The sequence below is a fragment of the Leopardus geoffroyi genome, chromosome C3 (genome assembly GCF_018350155.1).
Source record: "Leopardus geoffroyi isolate Oge1 chromosome C3, O.geoffroyi_Oge1_pat1.0, whole genome shotgun sequence".
NCBI lineage: Eukaryota > Metazoa > Chordata > Mammalia > Carnivora > Felidae > Leopardus > Leopardus geoffroyi.
The window spans coordinates 8,344,303-8,369,123 of NC_059338.1; the positions used below are offsets into that span (position 1 = coordinate 8,344,303).

General features: G+C 44.3%; 1 protein-coding gene and 1 long non-coding RNA gene across 9 annotated transcripts in view; one reads left to right on the plus strand and one right to left on the minus strand.

The window, feature by feature from the left end:
* The window catches only part of LOC123586335, a 33,002-nt gene extending 23,674 nt beyond the window's left edge, over positions 1–9,328 (minus strand). For 3 of the 5 annotated variants that reach the window (XR_006706745.1, XR_006706744.1, XR_006706748.1), the window contains exon 1: positions 1,578–3,353. This is a non-coding gene — a long non-coding RNA (uncharacterized LOC123586335). Of the gene's footprint in view, positions 1–1,577; positions 3,354–5,009; positions 5,804–9,097 lie in introns of those variants that run through there. The other 2 variants (XR_006706746.1, XR_006706747.1) reach the window with 2 other exon arrangements.
* A 145-nt stretch (positions 9,329–9,473) lies between these two features.
* The window catches only part of PBX1 (PBX homeobox 1), a 297,252-nt gene continuing 281,904 nt past the window's right edge, over positions 9,474–24,821 (plus strand). For 3 of the 4 annotated variants that reach the window (XM_045455403.1, XM_045455405.1, XM_045455407.1), the window contains exons 1-2: positions 9,474–10,405; positions 13,543–13,616. In XM_045455403.1, coding sequence (XP_045311359.1) covers positions 10,215–10,405; positions 13,543–13,616 — 265 coding nt within the window. In that variant the 5' untranslated portion in view covers positions 9,474–10,214. The remainder of the gene's footprint in view (positions 10,406–13,542; positions 13,617–24,821) is intronic. The other variant, XM_045455404.1, reaches the window with a different exon arrangement.

Below are 24,821 nucleotides of genomic sequence, written 5' to 3' on the forward strand. Positions count from 1 at the left end.
TGAGACAGAGAGAGACAGAGCATGAACGGGGTAGGGTCAGAGAGAGAGGGAGACACAGAATCTGAAACAGGCTCCAGGCTCTGGGCTGACAGCCCAGAGCCCGACGCGGGGCTCGAACCCACAGAACGCGAGATCATGACCTGAGCCGACGTGGGACGCTTAACCGACTGAGCCACCCAGGCGCCCCAAAAATAAAGTCTATAAAAAAAGAGTCTAACCTGCTTCTTTCCAACAGCAAGTGCCTTTCTATTACCTCCCCTTGTTCTTCAAACTCCCTTTCATTGGGGAAATGAAACACTTAGGGTTCTTAGGTTTAGACAACGTTGATCCACAAAGGCTAGATTCAAGAAGGAGAATAGCCCCGGGTTAGTATTACTGAGGCAACCAGAAGTAGGCTAAATTGTACCTACTGACTGACAAGAGAAGGAGCAAAGGATACTTAGGGTTAGTAAGGACAATCAAGATGGCCCAGGTCAAGGCTCCACTCTAATGCTTTGTTCCAAAAATATTCCCGATCTTTCACCTCTCCCTTTGTGATGTGATTTTGCAGCTACTCCAAGCTGGTTCCAAGCTTAGGCCTCAAAAGACACTGGGCACTTTCACCTCTCCTCTTGGAACTCTATCTCTACCACATGAGAGAGTCTGAGCTAGATTGATGGATGACAAGAAATGCAAGCCTTGACTGCTGTTGTCACCCCAGACCATAGCTAGGCAACTGTCAGATATTATAGCGGGGCCATCTTAGACTGGTTGGGACCCAGCCAACCTCCTAGCTGTCTTAATAAGTCCAACTAAATTCAGCCAAGTATGACTCAGCTGATCTGTAAATTTGTGAACAAGAAGAGATGGCAATGGAAAAAAAGAAAAGAAAAGAAAAGAAAAGAAAAGAAAAGAAAAGAAAAGAAATGGTTGTGGTTCGAAGCCACTAATTTGGGGATGGCTTGGTACACAACAATAGCTAATCGATACACTAACAATGAAGATCCCCTAAAATAAAGTTTCCTTTTGGGGGCTATACAATTATGTCAAGCGATTTCACTTATATTTGATTGATACTATAAAGTAAAGTGCTTTAGTCAAAAGTGAATGGGAATAGTCTCAAGCAAAAGAAAGTTTGATTTGGAGGACGGAGAAGAGAAAATATTTAAGCAGGTCACTCTCTGGAAGGGTTGTGAGATTCAGGAATTATGGAGGAAAGCATGATGTCATTAGTGGTCCCCAAGGCAGGGATGGACAGAAGGAAAATGACACGAGTCTAGAAGAAACCACCCAAGAGGAATAGTATGAATTAACATTCATCATCATCGAATTCTAACCTGACCTCAACCTTACAAGCTGTGAAAATAAGGCTTTTGATAAGTGGACTTACTTGGCTGAGGTTACAGAGCTGGTGAGCTCCAGGGCAGGCGTCTGTTTGACCTCTAAGCCCTGGGCTCTACCCTGTCTTGTATTTGTGCCTGGGACTCTGGGGGTGGAAGGCTGTCTCCACAATCTGTGCAGCTGAAACTCTTTTCTGCACTCTGACCACGCGTGACGATTATTCGAGTTGCTAGGTCATGATTTTTTGTTATACTGACCTCAGTTTGTCAGAGTTCATCCTGGTACCCGCAGCACAGGCTGGTCTCAAGTCCGGAGTCTTCTGATTTCTCCACTATCTTTCCACTTTCAGAGATGGAGAAGATAAAGGAAGGGATAAAAAATAAGAGAGCTGATCTACACTTCTCTCAGCAAGATTACAAGAACACACGCACACATACACACACAGACAGAGGCATGCACACATGCACTTTACGCACACTGTCAAGATACTTGCCTGTTTTGCCATATATATCCTTTTTCCTATGCCCATTAATCAAACCTGGATAATCCACACTCCTGGCAAAGACACTGTGGTGGATAAAGCATAGATTTTGGAATCATATTTGTTGAAGCTTAGTTTCCTCATCTGTAAAGTGGGAATGCAACTATTTACCTCATAGAGGATACCTTCTCCACCACAGTAAGTGGTGTACCATTTATTTAACTGGTCAAACCAAAATCCAGAAGTTTAATTCCTTGTCCTCCTCTTCCTTCTACGTCATAGCCTCTAGGGAGTCCCGTCGGCTTTACCTACAAAAGAAAGATCCCAAATCTAATCCTTTTGACCTTGTTCAGTACGACGGTACTTGTCCAAGGTACCGTCATTTGGGGCCTAAGTTACCGCTGTGCTTTCTTAAACAGCTTCCTCTCAACCCCATCTCCACCCTAGCAATCCATTCTCTGCACTGAAGCCCATTATACCTTTAGAGTAAAAGTCAGTGGACGTTGTTCTCCAGTGTTAATACTGAATGTTTGTGTCCCTCCGCAGTTCAGACATTGAAACCTAATGCTCAACGTGATAGTATTTGAACGTGGGGCCTTGGGAGATGCTTAGGTGATGAGTGTGAAACTGTCACGAATGAGATGTGTGCTCTCACAAGAGACCCCGCGGAGCCCCCTCACCCCTTCCGCCATGGGAAGGTACAATGAGAGGACAGCCGCCCATAAACCAGGAAGCAAGCGCTTACCAGACATGGACACCGCCGGTGCCTTGATCTTGAACTTTCAGCTCCAGGACTGGGAGAGAGAAATTTCTATTTCTTAGAAGCCGCCCCATTTATGGTGTTTTGCTATAGCAGCTCAAACAGATGAAGACATCGTGTTTAAAACCTTCCAATGCCTTTTCATTTTCTTAATCTAAACGTTACCTACATTTTCATTTCTTCTTTGACCTCAGTTTTGAACCACTCTCCCCATCTTGCCCCTCTGTCTTTGGTTCTTACCTCAAACATTCTAGCGCATTTGTTTCTCAGTTGGGGCCACTGTGTTGGCCATTTCTCCTGCACTCAGTCTATAGTAGCCTGCAGGTCACTTTCTGCCGCACTTTTTGACTTCATCTTCTTTATAAAATTTATCATTCCCTGGTGTTTGCCTGTCGCTGGGTTCATTTAATTTGTTTCACTCGAATGTAAGTTCCATGAGAGCAGAGGCCGGGCCTGGCATAGACCCTCATGACTAGGAAATGACTCGTATACAGTAGGTTGTCAAACAAATCTTTGTTAAATAAATGTTTATCTTCGCTCCCCTGCTTAGTATGCTCCGGTGGATTTCAAATGTGGGTTTGTATAAAATCCCAAGTCCTTACCTTGGCCTGAAATTCTGTACATTACCTGGTCTCTCTTCCCCACTCTGATGTCATCAATGTATCCTTTTCTTCTCTTGCTTACTATGCTCCCGCCTCTCTGGTTTTCTTTCCTTCAAGTTCACATCCAAGCTCAAGCCCTTTGCATTTGTTGTTTCCCGCTTCCTACCCCACCCGCCCAATTACTCTTTCCCAGGACCTACCCATCTCTGGCTTGTCACCACTCAAGATTAACCCCAATGTCGGCTTCTGAGAAAGCTCTTCTCTGACCACCCTGTTTGATGTTGCCTCCCCAGTACCATGTTCCGTTACCCTGCTTTCTTTCATTCATAGCATTTACGAGTCTCTGAGCTCCTATATTTATTTGCTTCTTACACTAGAATTCAATGAATTCAGGGAATCCGGTTTGTCTTACTACCACTATACTCCCAGTGCCTTGAACAAGGCAACAATGTCAATGTTCCGTGACAGATTCCCACCCCTCCCTTTTGCTTTGCTTTCAAGGGTCGGTATCTGCAGCTCTTTAGCCCTGATATTGAAATTAGATTGACCATCATTCAATAGTCCGTCCTAATGCGCTGTTGACAATCTGGTAGCTCGCTCCATTCAGGAAATATAGGCGGATATTCCTAGAAAATCTCATCTGCTAAGAGCCACCTGGTTTCTCCAGACCAAGTGGTATGGTTTACTTTAAAGTAAAGTGAAAAAAAAAAAAAGATGCTTACTTTAGAGTACCATTTACTTTACTTGACAATCCAAGCCTACTTGATGTTACCTTTTTTGGGTTTTGAAATCCCTTGAGACTCTGATAAATGTCATGGACCCTGCTCGAAAAATAACGGCAGGTAGTGCCTACGGCCAACTTTTGTACATAATGTCCAAGGGTTCGCGGGACTCCTGGAGCTCATTTATGCATCATCGGTTAAGAACCCCTGCTCTGGGCTCTCCGTGTTCTGACCTATGACATCAGGGCTCCGTGGTGGTGGTCCCAGCACTGCCTCAGGGCCTGCCCAGTGAGGCAAGGAAACAGGACGAGTGGGGAGGGAAGGATCTCTGGGAGTAGGACGGAAGAGGGTGGACAGAAGGAGAGGCAGAGCAAGAGGAATGGAGTAGGAGAAGGGGCTGGAAAAGTTGAAGGAAAGCAAGGAATGAGGGGGTAAGAGTAGAGCTGGAAAAGAAAGAATCCTTGGTCAGAGGAATCGGGGCCATCGACTGCCTGAGGTGCTACCTGGGGTTGTGATCTCTGGTTGCGACCCTCTTGGGCAGAGGACAACTTCTGTTCCCACATAAGCTGAAAAGTTACAGAAGCCTAGAGGCCAATTCAACTATAATCATAGAGATACACAGATGAGTGTCTGCTTAGATGGCAGAAGACTGCGTGGTCGTGGATTTATTTCTGGGACCATGCCGGGCGCCCATCTCCATTTTATTTTCCGGGGAACGCACTGGGCTCCTTGCACCCTGCTTTGTCCCTTAATGAAGACGAGAATACGTACCAGTGGGTTTCTAACGAAGTTGGAGAGAGAATCCTCAGGGTAAACTAAACCTTGACACAGAGGTAAACATGGTGAGATGACTTTGTAAACGTTAGAACGATACCAGGCTGAGAACTACAGGGGTAACTGGCAAAATGTGATAATGGCTCATGTCTTTGAAACATGATTCGGTGGACTTCAGTTACTGGTCTGAAGAAACACAGCATGATTGCCAGGCATCATTCATTCTTTCCACACATATTTGTTAAACATCTACTACAACTAGAGGCCCACTGAGATATGGAAGGTACACAAAGCATTCTCCATCCCTTGTCCCGATGCCCAAGGGATGTCAATTTCTCCTCGGAACCTACTAGAAGTTCCTTAGTGCAAACAGGCGATTCCAATGGTTATTCTATGTCACCTGTGGCCGCGTCTCCTCTTAACTTCCTTTATTCTCCATGATGGGTTTAAAATAAGACAGCTCTCAAATCCATACTTGGTGATGTAATTCAACTCCCAGGAACCTTGGTTTCTTCATCTGCAGAATGGAGATGGTAATCTCCCAAAGTTGTTAAAATTAAGTGTCACGTCACTAAAAGTAAGTGGTAATGGACACACAGGGCCCGAAGCACAATCAGCACTCAACAAATTGTATCTACGGTTATAATTATTATTCTGTTAATGCCACTTCACTCTGCTCACATCAGCTGGAACACATTTTTTTTTATCCTTCCCTCAACCCACACAAAATCAGTTACCAAGTTCTATTGGCTCTACCTTGAACGTGTTCCTCATAATCGCCTCTCCTTTCCCTTTCTACTGCCACTCTCCCAATCCCTCTTCCTTATTTCATGTTCTCTTCTCCCCACATATGGTGTTGGACGACAGTAGGCTGTGCGTAGTCAAGTCTGGAGGGAGTCAATAGTAACGTGAGTTGTTTCGAGTGCACGGGGAGCAGGCGCCCCTCATCCAGCCAAGTGTTCAAGGTCAACTGTATGTTCAAGGTGCTTTATTATTTTAATCACCACAGCTGTCTGACCTCAATATCTATGCTTTTACTAATCACTCAAAGCTTACTTTTAATGTTTTTATTTATTTTTGAAGGAGAGAGAGAGAGACAGAGCATGAGCGGGGGAGGAGCAGAGAGAGAAGGAGACACAGAATCTGAAGCAGGCTCCAGGCTCCGAGCCGTCAGCACAGAGCCCGACGCGGGGCTCGAACTCACAAACCGTGAGATCACGACCTTAGCCGAAGTCGGATGCTCAACCGACGGAGCCCCCCAGGCCCCCAAAGCTTACTTGTAATCACTGTAATTGGGCTTCCCTGTTTATCATCTCTCACAGGGCTTCGAGGACATGCTATCTCAGCTATAGTTTATATATATTGAAATATATTTTGGCAACCTTACAGAGTAATAATGAAAAGCATAAGTATTGACATGAGACAGCTGTAGTGATTAAATGAACACTGCATGTTGAATATACAGTTGACTCTTTTTTAATTAAAAAAATTTTTTAATGTTTATTTATTTTTGAGAGAGAGACAGGGCATGAGTGACAGAGAGAGAGGGAGACAGAATTAGATGCAGGCTCCAGGCTCTGAGCCGTCAGCACAGAGCCTTACGCGGGGCTTGAACCCACAAACCGTGAGATCATGACCTGAGCCAGAGTCAGACGCTCAACCCACTGAGCTATCCAGGCAGCCCATGAATACACAGTTGGCTCTTGAACAACATGGGTGTTAGGGGTACCAATGCCCTGTGCAGTTGAAAATCTATTTATAACTTTTGACTCCCCCAAAACTTAACTACTAATAGCCTACTGTTTTTTTTCAAAGATTTTTTTAAGTAATCTCCACACCCAACGTGGGGCTCGAACCCACAACCCCAAGATCAAGAGTCATACGTTCCACCGACTAAGCCAGCCAGGAGCCCCAATAATAGTTTACCGTCGACCAGAAGCCTTACGGATAACATGAGTTGATTAACACGTATTTTGTATGATGTATGTATTCTCATATGTGTCACATACATATTCTTACAATAAAGGAAGCTAGAGAAAAGAAAATGGTATTAAGAAAATCATAAGGAAGCGAAAATACATTTACAGTACTTTACTGTGTTTATTAAGAAAAGCCACCTGTTCAGTTCAAACTCGTGTTGTTCAAGGATCAGCTGTAATACCTAATCATCCTAAAGCACTCGATTACTATTTTTTGTTCTCTCCCTCAATACATTTTTTAAAAATATTTATTTATTATTTTTGAGAGAGAGAGAGCAAGCAGAGGAGGGGCAGACAGAGGGGAACAGAGGATCTTGAAGCAGGCTCCACGCCGAGATAGCAGCCAGCCCGATGTGGGGCTCGAGCTCATGAACTGTGAGATCATGACCTGACCTGAGCCGAAGTCGGATGCTCAACCGACTGACCCACAGAGGCTCCCCTGGGTAATTTTTTTTAAGATTTTATTTTTAAGTAATCCCTATACCCAACATGGGGCTTGAACCCACGATTCCGAGATCAAGAGTCCCATGCTCCTCCGACTGAGCCAGCCAGGCGCCCTAAGCACTCGCTAAATATTAACTGTCATTAATACTATTGGTGTGGGCATTTCTTATTTCCCTATTTTCTTATTAAAAGAAAACAGCTTTATTGAGATATAATTCACATTACCATAAAATTCACACTTACAAAATGTACAATTTTCTCTACAAAAAGATTCTGGTTTTTAGTATATTCACAGAATTGAGCAACCATCACACTATATATAATTTTAGGACATTTTCATCACCCCCAAAAAGAATGTTCCTAGATGACAATGACCTTCTGGTATTGATGGTTCCTTTTCCAATATGTTGCCTGGAGAACTTTTATTAGATTTTCCGTTAAAATTACTTGTTCCCATACTGATTTTATATAGGCTCTGGGTTGACTTCTTTCTATTACCGAAGGTGAGATAATTTCATTATTGTGAGGGCTACCCACTGTGATTGACATACAATTTGAGGATATCGTTTTGTGCTCAACTTTTTATTAGTGGTGATTTAAAAAACTAGTTTACAAGTATGTGAATAAAACAGTTGTTATTAAGTAATTGCATCATAATTACAATTAATACTCCCTAGTGCATGCCCTCATGCCAATAAGTGCCAAGTAGCTTGTTAAAAACTGTTTTGAAATCCTTTCATAAGGGCTCCTTATGTTGCCAAACTTGTTTTTGATAATGATTGGGAAGGAGGTTGGAGTGACATAAAGAATCACATTTTATTTGAGGATCCCAAACCACCGACAGAGCTTCCTCCCATCTTGAAGATTGGGTACACTGAGGTTTGCAATGGTTCAACCCATTTCCGTTGGCTGGGTTACCATCCGGGAAGAGGGCGGGCTACAGAGAACAGTTTATATTCCAATACATTCTGGGCTTTTCCTAAGTCATTTATCTGCCCTTTTCTCTTTTGGCCATGGTGATTGCGTAGCCAGTCAGATTTCTCCTCTCACCTGGCCTGGTGAAAAGATGGGAGGCAAATCTGTGATCTACCTCGAGCTATAGTCCTGGACTTCAGCTGTGAGTTTCTTACTAGCGCCCCACCCCCGGGGGCGATTCTATTAAAACTTTTTTCATTCTTTCCTACCCATTTTCAATTTGAGTCATCTTGTTCAAATATGTATTATCTTTTTAAGCACTCTCAGGCTCTTTGCAAACAACACGGGCAATGAACACGTGGCTAATTTTTACACGATTCATACTTTTCTGTTAGATCCAGGCACGTCGCAGAGCTGAAACACCAGGTTTTTGGAGAGACCCACACTTTGGTTTGAATTCCGTCTTTGACACTTAATAACTATGGGACCCTTGGACAAGTTATTTAATCTTTCTGAGCTCCCTTTTTGCAAAGTGAAAATCATAATCCATAACTCAGAGATGTCTTGGGGATTAAATAAGTCATGCAAATTACTTGGTGCATAGTAGGCATTCAATAAATGTCAGCTCGTTTCTTATTCCAGTTAATAATGCTTATTAGACTATATTAAAAACTAGAAGCAGACTGTGATAATGCATTTCTTTATTAAGTATTTAAGCCAAATAACTAATTTCCCCCAGGGGGAAGGGAGAGATATGTTGAATTGGATTCATTTGGTGGACTTATTTATTAATCTTTTTTTTTTCCCTTCAACATTATTTTGTTTCACAGCTCACAATGCAGTTTTCACGCAACACAAATGCCACACAGCTCAGCATTCCTTTGAACTCTACTGTGATCTTTAAGAAAATCTATGATTACATTCGCCGCTTATTAGAGGTCACTGTTAGTTACGTTAGCAGCTCAGCTGTGTTTCATAACTACTTCGGGCTGACAAACTTTTGCTCGCCACCGTTTCCCTGAGGTCTAAGGCTTTACAAGGATCCGGTTTTCAATTGCAACGGTACAGCAGAAGAAAACAGGGGTGGGGGGTAGACTCACACCGTCTGTGCTCTCTCCTGTCAACATTACACGTTTGCATTGAAGCGGGGCCACGTTTTCCTCAAGGACAGCAGCTAAAGCGAGGCTGGCGACAGGACTGGGCAGTAACCGGGCTGGGGCTCGGGTACCACGGCACCTTTAAGGACCGGAGACTTGGCACTAGCCCGGCCTCCTTCCCGGCCCACCTCTGAACTCTGATTGACAGGGCGCCGGGCGAGGAGGAGCCGAAGGAGGCCGAGGGGAGGTGCGGGGAGGCGAGCAGGGGGAGGAGGGCCCGTCTTCCCGCCGACGGCCAATCAGGGCGGGGGGGCGGGGCCTGCGCGCCCTCCTCCCTCCTTCTCTCCCCCGCCTCCCGGCTTCCCCGCCCCCTCCCCTCTCCTCCTTCTCGTCGTCCTCCTCCTCCTTCTCCTCCTCCTCCTCCTCGCAGGCTGTGGTTTTTCTGTATGTGTTTCTGGAGTCCTGAGCCTGAGCTAAACAAAAGCAGGAGGCTGACGGGGCTGCCGGAGTTTGCAGAGACACGGAGGAGGAGAGAGCCTGTGCTCTGCCTGCCGCCGCGGCCGGGGGAGATCTGGCTTTTGCAACAGCCCACCCCCTTTGAGATCACTCTGGCCCGGAGTGGGGGTGGGGGGCAGCGGGGGGTGGGGGGGAAAGTTTGCATTGCAATCCCCCTGCCTTCCTCTCCTTTCTCCCGATCAATGCATATTTGCAAAAGGATTAAGCCACAGATTTAAGCGCCGGGAGCCCATTTCTGCCTTGCAAAGGAGACCGGACTGAAAAACCAAAAGCCAGCTCTGATTTCTTTTCGTCAAGTGGGAAGGTGGTTTATTTTTCTTGCTTTTTTGGAGTCAACACCCTTCCCCACCAGCCCTTATCCCCACCCTCACCCCGCAACCCCTTCACGCCCCCCTCCCCCTCCCCACTCCCCATCCTCCCACCAGCCTCTAAAAGAGGCAAAGGGATTTTTTTTTTTTTCTTCTGGTCTTCTTTTTTCCCCCCTTCCCTGTTTATCCTGAAAAGGATCTGAAGCCAGCTTGAAGGATAAAAAGCCTTGGTGCTGCCCAGGAGCCGAGCCGAGGAGCAGAAGAGGAAGAGCCGGGGGCTGCTGTTGCCTTTGGAGATGGACGAGCAGCCCAGGCTGATGCATTCCCATGCTGGGGTCGGGATGGCCGGACACCCCGGCCTGTCCCAGCACTTGCAGGATGGGGCCGGAGGGACCGAGGGGGAGGGCGGGAGGAAGCAGGACATTGGAGACATTTTACAGCAAATTATGACCATCACAGACCAGAGTTTGGATGAGGCGCAGGCCAGGTGAGATGGAGGTTTTCTTTTCCTTTCTTGGGGTTTTTTGTTTTTCTCCCTCTCGCAGGGGGAAACAATGGGAACCGAATCAGCACAGCGCTTTCTTTTTAAATGTTATTTCTTTTCCCATTTTGACGAGCAACTACATGGCGGAGGAGTAAAATTGGAAGGAGCGTTGTTATCGAAAGTGTAATCGCCCATGCCGAGATGTGGCTCTGTGTGTGTGTATGTATGTGTGTGTGTGTGTGTGTGTGTGTGTATGTGTGTGTGTGTGTTTGCGTGTGTGTGTGAATATAGAGATATTCATATATGTCCACACAAACACTCAGGCACGCCGAAAATACTGCCAACGGATCCAAAAGCGGCCCTCGGCACTTTTTACTGCTTTAAAAAAGTATCAGAGAGAGCAGAATTGACAAGTTTTGGACAGCATTCCATGCCTTCTTGTTGAGGGACTCCGTAACATTACAAAATAAAATGCCCCAATAACACTTTATTTGCAAATTTAGTGACTCCTCACCTAATTCAGAGACTTTGGCTTTTCTTTCTTGATGTGCCCCTCCAAAATTAATTTTGAGCTTTTCCTTCTTTCTGCCCCCTTAAAATAAAATTTTAAAAAAAGCAGATTAATTCTTTGTCAGTACTTGTCAACTATCCAAAAAATATTTTGCATTCATTTGATTCTGTTTCAGAAAAAAGCTAATGGAAAGAAGGAAAACATGATTTTGCTTTGAGGCATATTGGTTAGTTTCAGGAGACTCAGATATTCAGTTTAACTTTATTGTCTCTTAATATGAGTCACTTTACCAACGCTCTGTGGCACAGAATGTATGGTCCTTTAAAAAAGGGGGTGGGGGGACAAAAATCAAGCATGATCTTTTTCCCATGCTTTTTCAGGACCACTTAGAATGCACAGAAATAGGAATGAAGGCATGTGTGAATTTCATGTATTTTCAGTACTGTAGGACAGGAAGGTCTTTATTAAGGAAACACAATAAAGAAGCTGTGTAGCTTCTCAAGTTAATCCATTGCCAGGTAGACAGTTCAACACTCCAGGATTTTACAGTAAATTCTCTTCCAAAACAAAATGTAGAGTCAATGGCAACCTAGAAACAGCTTGCCCAAGGCCGATCTCGAAAAGAAGAATTTAAAAAATCTAATGACCACATATGTCTTTACTGTTAATTACCCTGCTTTGTGAAATCTCAGAAGTAGTTGTTTTTTTTTTTTAATATGTACACAATTCCTATACCCCAAATGACTCAGTTATGTGGAAAAGACATTATATGTATTTTCGTCTTATGGGAGTAAGGAATTTGAGTTGAGAAAATGAGCCGAAGCGGTTAAAAGCGTGGATGTTATGAATTACACCCTTATTTTAGCTGCAGGCACATGCAACATGTAAACTCAGAAGTACTGAGTGTGGAAAACTTAGAAATGTTCGAAGCCAGAACTGTGTTTAATTTTTTTTTTTAAATGGGGGAAAGTTTTCGAAAATTAATCGGTGCTCTCTTCCAATTGTATTATCTTTAGAGAAGCTAATAATTACAGCAAAGTGGAAGATTTTTCCCACTGGCAATTTCTTTTTGAATTGGAACAGATTTCTCCATTACATTGTTGCAGAAGAAGAAACTCAGACATACCAATAAACTGGTTTAATAACAAGTTTGTGAAGTGGCAAGGGGCCGGGAAGGCTCGAGACTTCCCACTTTCCTCATGTACGATCAGTACTCCCTTTTTGTACAGCTGAGGACAGCCGTGGCTTGGCGGGTGTCCCCAGATAGTGGCCTAGATGCTGAGAGAGATTAGACCCACATTTTGGGATGGGGAAATCTGTTCTCTGTCTCTAACCCCATTGATGTGCTGTGGAAATGTAGTATTTCTGGAAAGCCGTCTGGGGCTTTTGTTGTTATTAGTCCTGTTGGTTTGTTTTTCCATTTGGGCCTATATGTAAGAATGCAATTAATGAAAACTATTTTAAAAGGCCCTCAAAGAGGTCTTTGATACAATAAAGTATTTTGTACCTTTTTTTCTCACCCCCCCCCCCCCATGAGAACTCAGGCACCATTGAGCTTTCTTTTTGTTCAAACAATGTAACTCTACTCACAGTATAGAGAGCCTGCTTCTGGTTACTGCTCTTCATGAGGACGTGTGTCCATTTTTTTTTTTTAACTTTCGCAAGAATTAAAAAAGAATTGCATGTGTCTGGGGTGCCAGGGGCTTCCATTTGTCTTTACACATTAATTTCAGTTTGTAAACAGAATTCCTTTAACTGATAGCTGATACGATCAGTATTTTGTTTCCAAAACAATATCCTTCTGCTAAGTGCTTCCATAGTAAAATAAAGGGAAAGGTATTGTTTTGTTCCTCAAGTGCATTCTGAATACACACGCACACCAGAACCAGGTAAATCACTAATCTGAAAGGCAGAATTGTATTTATTTTTTCCCCAATGGGTGCAAGGTCCTAATTGTAAATAATTGAATTTCAACACCTGCAAATAAGCGGCGTGTGCACAAGAGGCATAATGTGAACACAGAGAAATGAATTTATTCCCCATATGGGTATGTTTGCCCCCTGGCAATGCATTTCCATACTCTTTAACTTGGGGACTGAAATTTTATAAATTGACAGTTCTACTCAGAAGACCTTTCAAGCATCTTGTGTTTATGAGAATACAGGGGCATCTGCGGAATGAATTCGAACACATGGATGAATTAAATTTGAAAACACACACACAGACTAAGAGGCAGACAGCTCCTAGGCTGTGGTGGTTGCATAGATTATAGAAAACTGTTATCCTATGCATTTAGCTTTGCCGTATTCATTGCCCTGGATGTAGGATTATTGGTTTAAGAATTCCACTTTGATTAAACTATTAAAAAAAAAACTAACTCTGCCTAAATGGGCATAATTTAGGTTAGTTCTGTTCTGTAGTTAAATCCCTACTCTCTCTCAGCTAATTAACATTATTTCCTTTTCTATGGCGGGACTCTGTATATTAAGTCATAAAACAATCGTAGCATGCCACAGAGTTATGCGTGGTATATAATTTTGGCTAAATGTTCGGATTTTTCCCCCTGTGCATTATCAGCAGTTTGATTCTGAAAGTCCACCTAAGCCATTATGTTGTTTCTTTCTTGCAGAAAACATGCTTTAAACTGCCACAGAATGAAGCCTGCCTTGTTTAATGTGTTGTGTGAAATCAAAGAAAAAACAGGTAGGAATGAGATTTCAACATTTAAGCGTTTTCTTTGGCCAGTTGACTCACTTAGCCAGCAATCACAAACCCATTATTTAAATATTAAAATTTCAGAATAAAAGTACTCTCAAGATGGATCGCGTATTCCAATAGGGAGTTCTAGTAGCCCTGCTTCCTGGGAAAGAAAGCACCAAGTTTCCTTGACAGTTATTACCAAGCATTACTGGTTTATTTTCCTTAACTCTGTTACCAGCCTCTTTGAAACTGGGGCTAGAATAGAGGTTCTGAAGGGAAATTGATAGAATGATGTGCCTTTGGGGGAAAAATATGAAAGTAAAAGTCTGTTTCCTGAAGGAATGTATTTTGGCCCATATTTAAAACCCTGGTGTTTTTGGAGTTGGGCATGGGGGCTAAGCTGTTTAAAGTTTCCTTTCCTTTTTTTCTTGTAATGGTACAAAGGAGCAAGCTAGAGGTTTCTCAGCAGTGGTGGTTGTCAAATACCTTTGTGGAAAGCACTATACAACGTCAGGTTATCGGTATTTGAGTGCCCTGTGATTTCATAGCAGGGGGAAGCGTTGGGTTTAGGAGAATATAATGCCATGAGATCACTCATTCTGTTGTTTTTCTACTTTCTAGACCTCCTCTCATGGACTAACACACTTATAACACATCCCAGGAGGGCATTTAAATTTTAAAGCAACAATTAAAAAATAGCAGTCATCAATCAGAGGTGTTCTTAAACAACAGATGCTCTGGGAAGGACATTTAGCAACATCCTCTTGTTTGTTTATTTTAATCCTTAATTCTCCAAAGTGGCTGAATCTCTCCCTTGTAAAAAGAGAGAGTTGAGAAGGCAATCTGAAACTAGAGCATAATGATGAGGAACGAGGGGTGGTTATATAAAGCGGGAGCTTCTGCTGGCCTCTGACTTGCTTGCTTCAGAGCAGTGCAAAGTACCTGCCATCCTATTTATTTATTTATTTTTTACAACAAGGAGTGTAACAGTCAATAATTCATATCTAAACCATATAAGCAAGGGCATGACATGAATGAAAGTGACAATAAATATGATTGCATGCCCGGTTGATATACATTGATAGTTACACATAAAAAAGAGGGGTGGGGGGGGGAAGGGCACCCAGGGTGGCTTTCTTTTTGAAAGCTCTCTGTGTTTCTCTTTTAAAAGAATAAATAGTTTCAAGATGTGACCGTTGATCGAATATGTAATTACTTGGGTCTTGAAATCTATGTGAAATTAGTAAGCAGCTCCTTTGTTGAATGTTATTTGTGTTGTGCACAACATTCCAGACAAAGCACCTGAGCAGTAATGTTCAGACCTTCAAGACTTTCAGGTTGCCTTGCCAAAACCTAACCTTACTGCAAAGCTGATAATTACATTATTTTAGCTGTGAAACACCTCTTAAGAGATTTATGAATTGTGCATACAAATATCAAAGAGCCCTTCCAGTTTGTCACACTTTTTAGCTTTTTTTTCCCTATTAGCCAGGGTAGGAAACCTGAGTATATGTATATAGATTTTTTTCCTCTCCTTTTTTCTTCCTTCTCATTTTCTTTTTTGATCTCCAATGCTTATTTACTTTGAATTTTTGGTTTGTTGAAATCTGCTTCTAACCTAGTACGCTTTCCTGCCCGTCTTGATTCATCAAATATAGAATCAAGACATAAAGGCATATTTGATAATCCAGGCTAAAGCAACTCAATTTTGGAAGACACTTTATCAGATATTTATGGAAAGGAAGCCCATCGGGGCACTTGAATGTATATTGTGGTCAAAGTGTTTAATTCTAGCCTTCTAATTAAAACCTACCAAGGCAGTAGATCAAAGTGGATGGGTGTGAATAGAGATCCGGTTCTGGTGTGGGTTAAAGAGTTTGTTCCTTATTCACATTGGCTAAACTATGGTGATAGGAAGCAGGGGTATTGGTCAAAAATAACGCTTGAAAGGTGTAATCTATCGTTGGACTGTATATTTCGCTTTTAAAATTTCCTGTCAATTGATGAATTGGTGTTTGGACATTTTTAAAAATCTAAGTTCAGTTTCGGTGTGTTGTCTTTAGAATAATATATTTAAAAAATAGTTTATGAAGTACTGTAGATTAAGAAGATAAGGATCCCTGCCCCTGTGTTAAAGGGGAAATATACGTGTGCACACGCACACACGCGTGATAGAGGTTTGGATTGAGAGGGCACCCATGGGTGAAAGTTTAAAAAAAAAAAAAAAAAGGGAAAAAAAAAAGCTTTCCTCCTTGTTTCTCTCCAACTTGTATGTTAGAAGGAGTGAGGGGAAGGAAGAAACATCTCCTGGAATGCTGAGTGTTCTGTGTTAAAGGTGGGGAGATAGACAACTGGTGTGTGGAACAGAAGCCTTTGACTCTGAAGCATGATTCCCCCGGCGCTCAGGATTTGCCCAAATCCCCGTCTCTGTGCCAGTGTATCTCCCATGCGGTCGATGTGTCTGGTAAAGTGTGTAAAGTTGCAGGAGTTTTTTTTTTTTTTTCTTCCCCCCTCTGGATCCAGGGCTGGTAGGCAGATCTGTTGGAGGGTCAGCTCCTATGCATTCCTTCATTGTTATGGGACTTTCCCTATTGTTTCTTCCCAGCCCCCTGGCCTCGAATGAGCATTTTTGAGCTTCCGGCCCAAGCACTGCAGAGGTTACTGGGCTCAGCTCAGGGTGGGCTTGCTTGTTTATTCGCTCGCGAAGTTCCCACGTTCGGCTCACCTAGGCCTTTAGAAGGCAGACTGGACGCCGAGGGGAGCAGCGGTAATGGCTTTCATTTACTGCTTTTACTTTGTTTTTGTTTTTGCTCGCGATTTCAGTGCGAGAGCTCAGAACTAAGTGGGGAAGATTGTCTTCCCCACCTTTTGCAACTCGAGGGAAACATGCGCGCAGCACCCGAAGTAGGCAGCACCGTCTAAATTACAGTTGATTGATGGGTATTTAAGTCAGAAATTACTGTGAGGATATTAAAAAAAAAAAAAAAACACACCATGTGTCTTCTTGCTTCAGAGTGTGGGTGAGTTTTTATTTTGATACCCTTTTGCTTTTTAAAAATAAATGCTAAGAAAAAAGAAGGCCTGCAGAACGCTCCGGGCGGCAAGTCTCAAAAACGACAGCAAGGAAACCCGTGTCGAAACCCACAGCAATGTGTATCTCACAAGTGGCTTTTATCTGCTGTCTCCTTCTGGGATCAGAGGGATTTAATATCGACTTTTGGGCCATTTAATATCTTATTTTCTTTTGTGTTTAAGGAAACATTCCTTGTCTTCTGACATAGTAGCAAAATGCTGGCTTTTACCTAGGCGTATATGTAGGGGTGGGGGGGGGGGTGATGCGATCGAACAGGAGAAAAAAAAGTCAAACACACTGTGTTTCTTAAAAAGATCTTGCATATAATATCAAATGTCTTTTGATTTTTTTTTTTTTACTTTAGTGTCAAAATTCACGCAGGTTGAAAAATTAGGAAAACACCCCAAAAATACTGGGTGCCATTTACTAGGGAGAATATTTATAGACAGCAATGAAGAGCGGTAATTGTTGTGAATAGTTTTTAATTTTAGAACATAATAGCTATATATGGCATTTCCAGCCGATTTTCCTCTGTGAATTATCTGCGCTGAAGTTAAATCAAATCACTGAAGGAGGTTAAAAAAATTAGGCTTTTTTTTTTCTTTTTCTTTTTTTTTTTTTTTGCTTCCTTACCAACCTTTTGTTCTCTCTTTTCTTTTTTCTCTGTGTTCAATTAACACCCCCATCATAGATCTGTGTGTGTGTGTGTATGTGTGTGTTTAAGTCTACTACTGTATTTCACTTTTGACACGCTCCCTTATTCTTGCCTGCCGCTTCTTTCTAATACAGCAGTTATATTATGGGACTGGTAGTCTCTTCTTTACAGCATTAGAGAATAGTGTGTGTGTGTGTGTGTGTGTGTGTGTGCGCGCGCGTGCGTGCGCGTGTGTGTGTCTGTGTGTGTGTTTGTATAAGTAGGAGAGGGGCAGGATGCAGCGACACTGTATCCAGCAGGGGAATAATTCTGATGGTATGAGGCCTTGAGCCGAGCAGGAGTGAAATAACTTTAGACAATTTAGAGCTGCCTCTGCTCAGATTCCTTTTGGGGTCGCGGTGGCAGGAGTGACTTCATGGAAGTTCACCCATAGCGGGCAAATGCAAAAAACTTTTTCTTGCTGATCACAAAGTTCAAGCGTTAGGTCTTTTCTTTTTTTCCTGTCTTTTTTTTTTTTTTTTTTTTTTTTGTGGAAGGGGCTGAGAGGGAAAAGTGGGGGAGGGGGGTGCGAGGGAAGGGAAGTTACAAACCAGCTTTGCTTGAACACTCCCATCCAGGTCCAGCAGTGAGCTGGGCAGAAGTAATGGGATTCGACAATACACGGTTCATCATAATCTGGTCGTAAGCTGTATATAGACGTGCAACACTGACTGATGGGAAGTATCCCGTCTCTCCAGTCACTTTAGTGCGATCCATTCTTAGAAGTAGAGTTGATTGGGGCGCCTGGGTGGCGCAGTCGGTTGAGCGTCCGGCTTCAGCCGGGTCACGATCTCGCGGTCCGTGGGTTCGAGCCCCGCGTCGGGCTCTGGGCTGATGGCTCAGAGCCTGGAGCCTGCTTCCGATTCTGTGTCTCCCTCTCTCTCTGCCCCTCCCCCGTTCATGCTCTGTCTCTCTCTGTCCCAAAAATAAATAAATGTCGAAAAAAAAAAAATTAAAAAAAAAGAAGTAGAGTTGATAAATTCTGGCATTGGAGAGGTACGAAGGAGGGGTGCAAAGCACATGGGGGCAGACCTGTCCGCACGAGAGTTTTGGAAGTTTGGGGTCGCTTCTGACAGTCAGGGCGCCTGTGAGGATTGGGGAGCAGATGTAAGTTAAGGGAACTGAGAGAGGGTTTGGGAGAGGGTTCACAGACCCAGGGACGTGGGTGTCAGGAGCTGGGGGGGTGGGTGAGGCTGTGGGTTCCCAGTTGGGTGGTGCTGGGAGGGGGCGTAGTGCCTGGCTGTGCTTTGAGCTTTCTGCTGGTGCAAGGCAGCTCACGTGCTCTCCCCTGCCTTCTACTGACGCCCATGAACTTTTGGTTGTTGTTGTTGGCACAATTACAGAAATACCCCCAAACAAGCAAACAAACCAACACTTAAATACTGAACATATTTAAATAGGAGAGCATTTTCAGTTTAATTTAAAGCATAACCCCAGCTTCTTTGGAGACACGGTTTCCACTCATGCCTTAGGAAAACTTAGCCTTAATTTTGGTTTTAAACCCCTTTTAGATGGAGGCTGTTATGTTTTGAACTTGGGGAGGTGACTCCAAATAGACTTCATTCCTTTCCCTTTTCATATATTAAAACAACTCATTTTATATGTGTGTGTGTGTGTGTGTGTGTGTGTGTGTATGAATATATATATATATACACAACACCACATGACCGAGGTCGTGTCCTGGATCCAGCTCCCAAAGACTGCTCTTCTTCACTTTCGCGTGACCCTGAGAGCCACCCGGTCCATCTGCACTGCCATTTGTCCCTGGGCGAGAGGAATATGATAATTCTGGCTCCACCCCTGTCCCTTACCTGAGGTGGCGTGGCCAGCTGTAAGGGACACAGTAATTGATAAATAAAATAAGGGAAGGATGAATGAGTTGTTTGCAAAGTGCTTTGAGTTCCCTGGGCTGTCTAAATAAAAGATGCTGTGTTTTCTGTAATAAATTATGTCGGGACCCATATCCTGTCCCATTTCATAGGACGTCACTGTGTCAACCCTTTCAGGCCGTAAGAGCGTATCTACCAGTCCGTAATTATGTAACGGGTGGTTGGGCGTCTCTCACGGGGAGAATTCTCTGGTTGAATCTGTGGCTCCATGTGCATCTGAGAGGTGTCACTTCTCAGAACTTGGCAGAGTGATTTCCAGAAAAAAAAAAGTGCAGGTATAGACGGTCATAAGATTATAAAAACTATCTCCCTTTATGGCAGAATAAGGTCAGTAGTGACTTCCCAGAAGGTCTTCTTACCACTGACAGCTATGTTTCAATCTCTCAATTATTGGCGGAAATCAAGATTGCAATGGGTAAAAAAAAAAAAAAAAAAAAAAAAAAATCATCCTTTTGGGTCGAGCTCATAGATTCAGCTACATCTGGCACTGACCCTCTTGTCATTAAGTGGTTATGAGGATGGGTGCCCTGCACCTGTATTAATTCTGGACCTTCCACTAAGCAGTTGGACGATGATAGGCAAAAAATTGCTTAAAGAATTGTAGGAGGAACTCTAACAGTAGTGGTTAAGGACTTGGTCTCTGCATTTGTATCCCACATCTCTTACTTTTTAGCTCTGTGACCTTATTCAAGTTACTATACCTCTCTGTGTTTCATTTTCCTTATCTATAAAAAGGAGGTACTATGATACCTATCACAGAGGGGTGTGGTGAGGATGAAATGAGGTAATACATGTAAATTACAGTGCCTGGCGTAAGCAGTCAATAACTGTTAGCTTTTATTATTTCGGGCCCTGTTTTCTTCTATGAAAAAGAGAGGCTTGCACCAGATGGTCCCTAAAGACCAAGCCAATTCCAAGACTCTGTGATTCTATGCTGAAAAGAGACAAAAATTGCTGAATTTAAGATTTGCTTTCTTTTGTTTCTCTTGCTGTTCTCTTAAAGCGAGAATTAGCTCTATCTGGCCAAAAGGCTGGGACTAGGTTGGATGAAAAGGGGGAAAGAATGAGTAGGAACAAAGACAAAGGTTTTTAGTTATCCACAAACTGGACAACAACTACCTGAAAAAACTAAGATTGCATATATTCGTGATTGTGTTTTCTTAGCATCAGCATCTAGAGGTATTATGTATTTATAGTTAAAAATATTTTCTCTCTGAAAACATGTGGACCCATCCATTCAATTTACAAAGTTTGAAAGTAGGAAGAGTAACATAAAGTGAGGTTAGGGTAACAAGGATCTTTTCCTGACTTCCTAATATGTTTCTTATTTAGGAAAAATTTTATCTTTATCATAATGACAGCCTGGATACATTGTAGGTTTTATTCTTTTTTATTCTTTTTAAATGGTTTTCTTTTTTTTTTTTTTTTTAAAGCAAACTCTGTGCCCAACCAGGCAGCTGAACTCATGACCCCGAGGTAAAGAGTCACAGGCTCTACCGACTGAGCCAGCGAGGCGCCCCTGATAGTCATCTTGAAATATACTTCATGTACCATGAAATTCACCCATGTTAACTATAAAGTTCAGTGATTTAGTATATTTACAAAATCGTACCACCAGCAGAACCTAAATTTAGATCCTTGTTCATCACTTACCAAAAAACCCAGTACCTATGACCAATCAGTTCAGATTTCTCCCTTTGCCTAGCCCCTAGAAATTGCTAACCTCTGCCTCTAGGGATTTGTCTCTTCTGGACATTTCACATAAATGGAGTCCCATAACATGTGTTGTATTCTTAAGTCATATTGTAAATGACACCACCTTTTGTCTCTAGCACCCCCGGCCTTCCATTGTTTTCAACCTTTTCCTACAATTAGTGATCTCTTCTTTGCCTCCATATTTAGGGTTCTGTATTTTTTGTCGTCTTTGATCATCGACACCTACTCTAAAAAAAATTGTCTTTGATAAATTTAAGTCAAAGGAATGAATCTCTACTGTTGGAATTTCAGGTGTGAGGTTCCTGGAAAGGGAGAAATTAGCAAAAGAGATTGGGCAATTTTTTGAATAGCAGTCTAGTATGATAGGGAAAGCCAGGACTTCGAGGCAAACCACCCTGGATTCCATTCCTAGCTTGGTGTGTAATATTAATAAGTTATTTGATGTAACAGAGCTTCAATTTCCTCACCTATACTGTAAAGATAATAATATTAGTGGGGTAATTTGGGGGACTAAACACAATAATACAAAGCATATAGTCTAGTGAGTATGCTCAATAAATGCCAACTACTGTTTTTTGGGTTTTGTTTTTTCCAAAACCACATGGCAGAGTGTTGACCACCCTACTCATGAGTTTGGCTCTGTCTGTTCAGATTGGGTTTTCTAGCAGGTTGGTCCAGGAGTTTTAGAGGCTCACCAAAATGCCTCCTGATGCTGCTGCATTTACGTGCTTTGAATGGTTGTCTGTATAACAGGGGAAAAGACTCTTGGGCAAATCTCAACAGAAGGTATCCCAGCATATCTGCACTTTCCTCCTTCAGTCCTTGAGTTCTTGAAAAGGAATCCCATAAAACAGTGCTGTCTGGTAAACACATAGGTAACTTCAAATCTAATTTTTTAATGTTTATTTATTTTGAGAGAGAGAGCAGGGGAGGGGCAGAGACAGAGAGAGAGAGAGGGAGAGAGAGAGAATCCCAAGCAGGCTCCACGCTGCCAGTGCAGAGTCTGATGGGAGGCTCGAACCCACAAACTGCAAGACCATGACCCCAGTTGAAATCAAGAGCTGGACACCTAACCGACTGAGCCACCCTGGCGCCCCTTAAATTTAATGTTTTGAATTTTCTAGGGGCTCATTAAAGGAAGTAAAAAAAAGAGAGAGGTGAAATTAATTTTAAGAAATAGATTTTTAAATCCAAATATCTAAAATATTTCAACATGTGATCAACATACAATTATTAATGAGCCATTTTATTTTTTCTTTTGTACTAAGACTTTGAAACCCATTGTGTGTATTATATTTACAGCACGTCTTGAATGTGGACTAGGCATACTTAACTGCTCAGGGTTTACATGTGGCTCGGGTCTTCCGTATTGGTCAGCTTGGCCAAGGAATGGTTGTTCTGGCATAAACTTTTGTTTTGTTTTCTTTTTTGGCATAGAACTAGGATGAGGTGGTTCATCACTACCTCTTTTTTTTTTTTTTTACTTTTTTCTTTTCATAACATTGTTTTATGATTTGTTTCCATATCCTTAACATCTTAAATGTCCCCCACAAGAGAATGAGTAGGTGGAAGCCGCCATCTTGTTTCCTACAGTTAGAATACAAGGGACAAAGTCCAGAGGAGTCCATGGTGTGACAAAGTTTGCAGGACCCAGAGTCAGGGTCAGGAGTTCTGAGGTGCACTGCTGACTGCCTCCAAAGTGTGTTATTTTAAGAATGTCATTTAACCTCTTAGTCTCAGGTTTCCACATCCATGGAATGGGCAACTCTAGAGGGCTGACCCCACATCCCGTGGATCATGAGCCTCAACATGAGTCCTGCCCAAGACTTGGATGGAAGGCAGGTGGAGCACTTATAAAATTCTTTTTCATTACTGCAGTTTTAATTTATCCTTTGACTCCTCGTCCCTTTTCTAGACAGTCATATAAAAGTGGTTATGGTGGTGTTAAAGCTGCCTCCATCAGTCAAGTTGAATTGGAGAATGCAAACCGGGAGAGGAAAAAAAATAGTGATTTTTTTTTTTTAATTGAAGTATTTAGCATCACATTTACAAGGCCCGTTGGAGGCCAGTCCCGGTTTAATCCACCTTGTAGACTCCATGACCGAAGGCAAATAATGGTTCTTCTGCATCCTTTCTGTTTGTAGCTAGCTGTTGGATTCTAGGCTGGAGATTGCTTTTTGGAAAACACGAAGATTGGTGGTTGCAGGATTGGAAGGGCAGTATACCTGTGCAAGTTCGTTCACACGGCGCAGCCCAGAGGAAAAAGTCGGGGAAACTTGGGTTTGCCTTTCACCTTGGAATTGTGCAGAGTTCCTTGTTTCCCATTTGCCTCAGCTGAAACGCTGAAACAAGGCCTGTTTCCCACCTACCCTTCAGGGGGGCTTCTGGAGACTTAAAGTGAGGGTATTTAGAAAGATGTTTGGCTGTCTCTAAGACGAAGTGCGGCCCGCAGAGGGGTGTGTGTGTGTGTGTGTGTGTGTGTGTGTGTGTGTATGTGTGTGTGCGTGTATGTGTGTGTGCGTGTATGTGTGTGTGCGTGAAGTTCTGTGTCTGTTGTGCTTTGAGACCGGGTTGAATCTGCCAGTAGGTCAAAGGAATAAGTTTACCTAGTGGCCTGCGCTGGCAGGCCCGGGAGGGAGGGCAGGCGGGCGTCTCTCCGAGGGCAGTGAGGGCTGCGGGTGATTTGAGCCCAAGTGCGTCCCCGGAGGAGAATCCTCCTTGTAATCCCCATTGTTAATCGAATGGAAAGTTTGCATTTCTCTTTTGTCCCTAACAAAGGAAGCCTCTCGGGGACCCTAACGAGGAGCCCGGCCTCCCCGCCCTCCGCGAGGCCCGCTCTGCTCTCCGGGTGGGAGGGTGTGCACGGCGTCGCCTTCCTGCGGAGCCTGCACGCGGGGGGCTCCGGGGCCTCGCGCCCTGCCGACGTTAGGAGACACTTCACAACAAAGCGGCGGCAGCCCGGGCCTGGCTTTTCCTTTGTGCGGCCTGCGTGCGCGGGTGGCCGTGACCCCGCAGCCCCGGCGACGGCGAGGCCCGGGGCGGGTGCGGGCGGGGGCGCGCGCGAGCACTGGGTCCCGGCGGGGGTGGGGTGGGATGGGGTGGGGGGGACGCCGGGGCCTGCGGCCAGGTGAGCGGCCCGCAGTGTTGGGGGGGGGACCGTCGCCGCCGCCACGACAGGAGGGCGAGGGCGGCTCGCGCACGCCAGGTGGTGCGCGGCAAGGCGGAGTCGTCTGCAAGGAGTTGAGGGGGATGCGCGGCAGCGGAAAACTTTGGGAACTTAGGGAAATGCGGGGGCCGCCGCGGGGACAGGCCGGTCTGCGGGCCACCCGCGGCGCGCGAGGGGCGGTGGCTCCCTGCGGACGCGGGGCTGCCCGGGGGTTCTCGCAGTGGGGGCGGGGGCGTGCTTCCAGCGGCCTCTCCCCCCTCCCCCGCTCCGCGCCCTGGGGCCCCGAGAAGGTGGCAGGAGGTGACCCCGCCCCCCACCCCCTCGGACGCCACGCGTCCTTCATCGCACACCCCACCCTTCATTGCACCCCCCCCCCCCCCCGCACCGGGTCAGGCCGCTCGCTCGCTGTCGGGGCGTCGGAGCCCCGGGGTGGGGAGGGGCGGTGAGGGTGCTGGAGGGCACGAGGCCTGGCCCCGGGGAGCAGGGCTCCAGCGCTTTCCGGGCGCCGGGTGTGCGACGTGCCCGAGGCCTGCAGACCTCGGCGGCGGTGGCTTTGCGTGCAGGGGTGCCACGCAGAGGGCGGCGTGCGAGCACGTGGCTGAGAGTGTGCGCGCTCCCACGCACGCGTGTTGATCTGCAGCGTCTTTTCTCCGTTGGCCCGGTGTCGTTT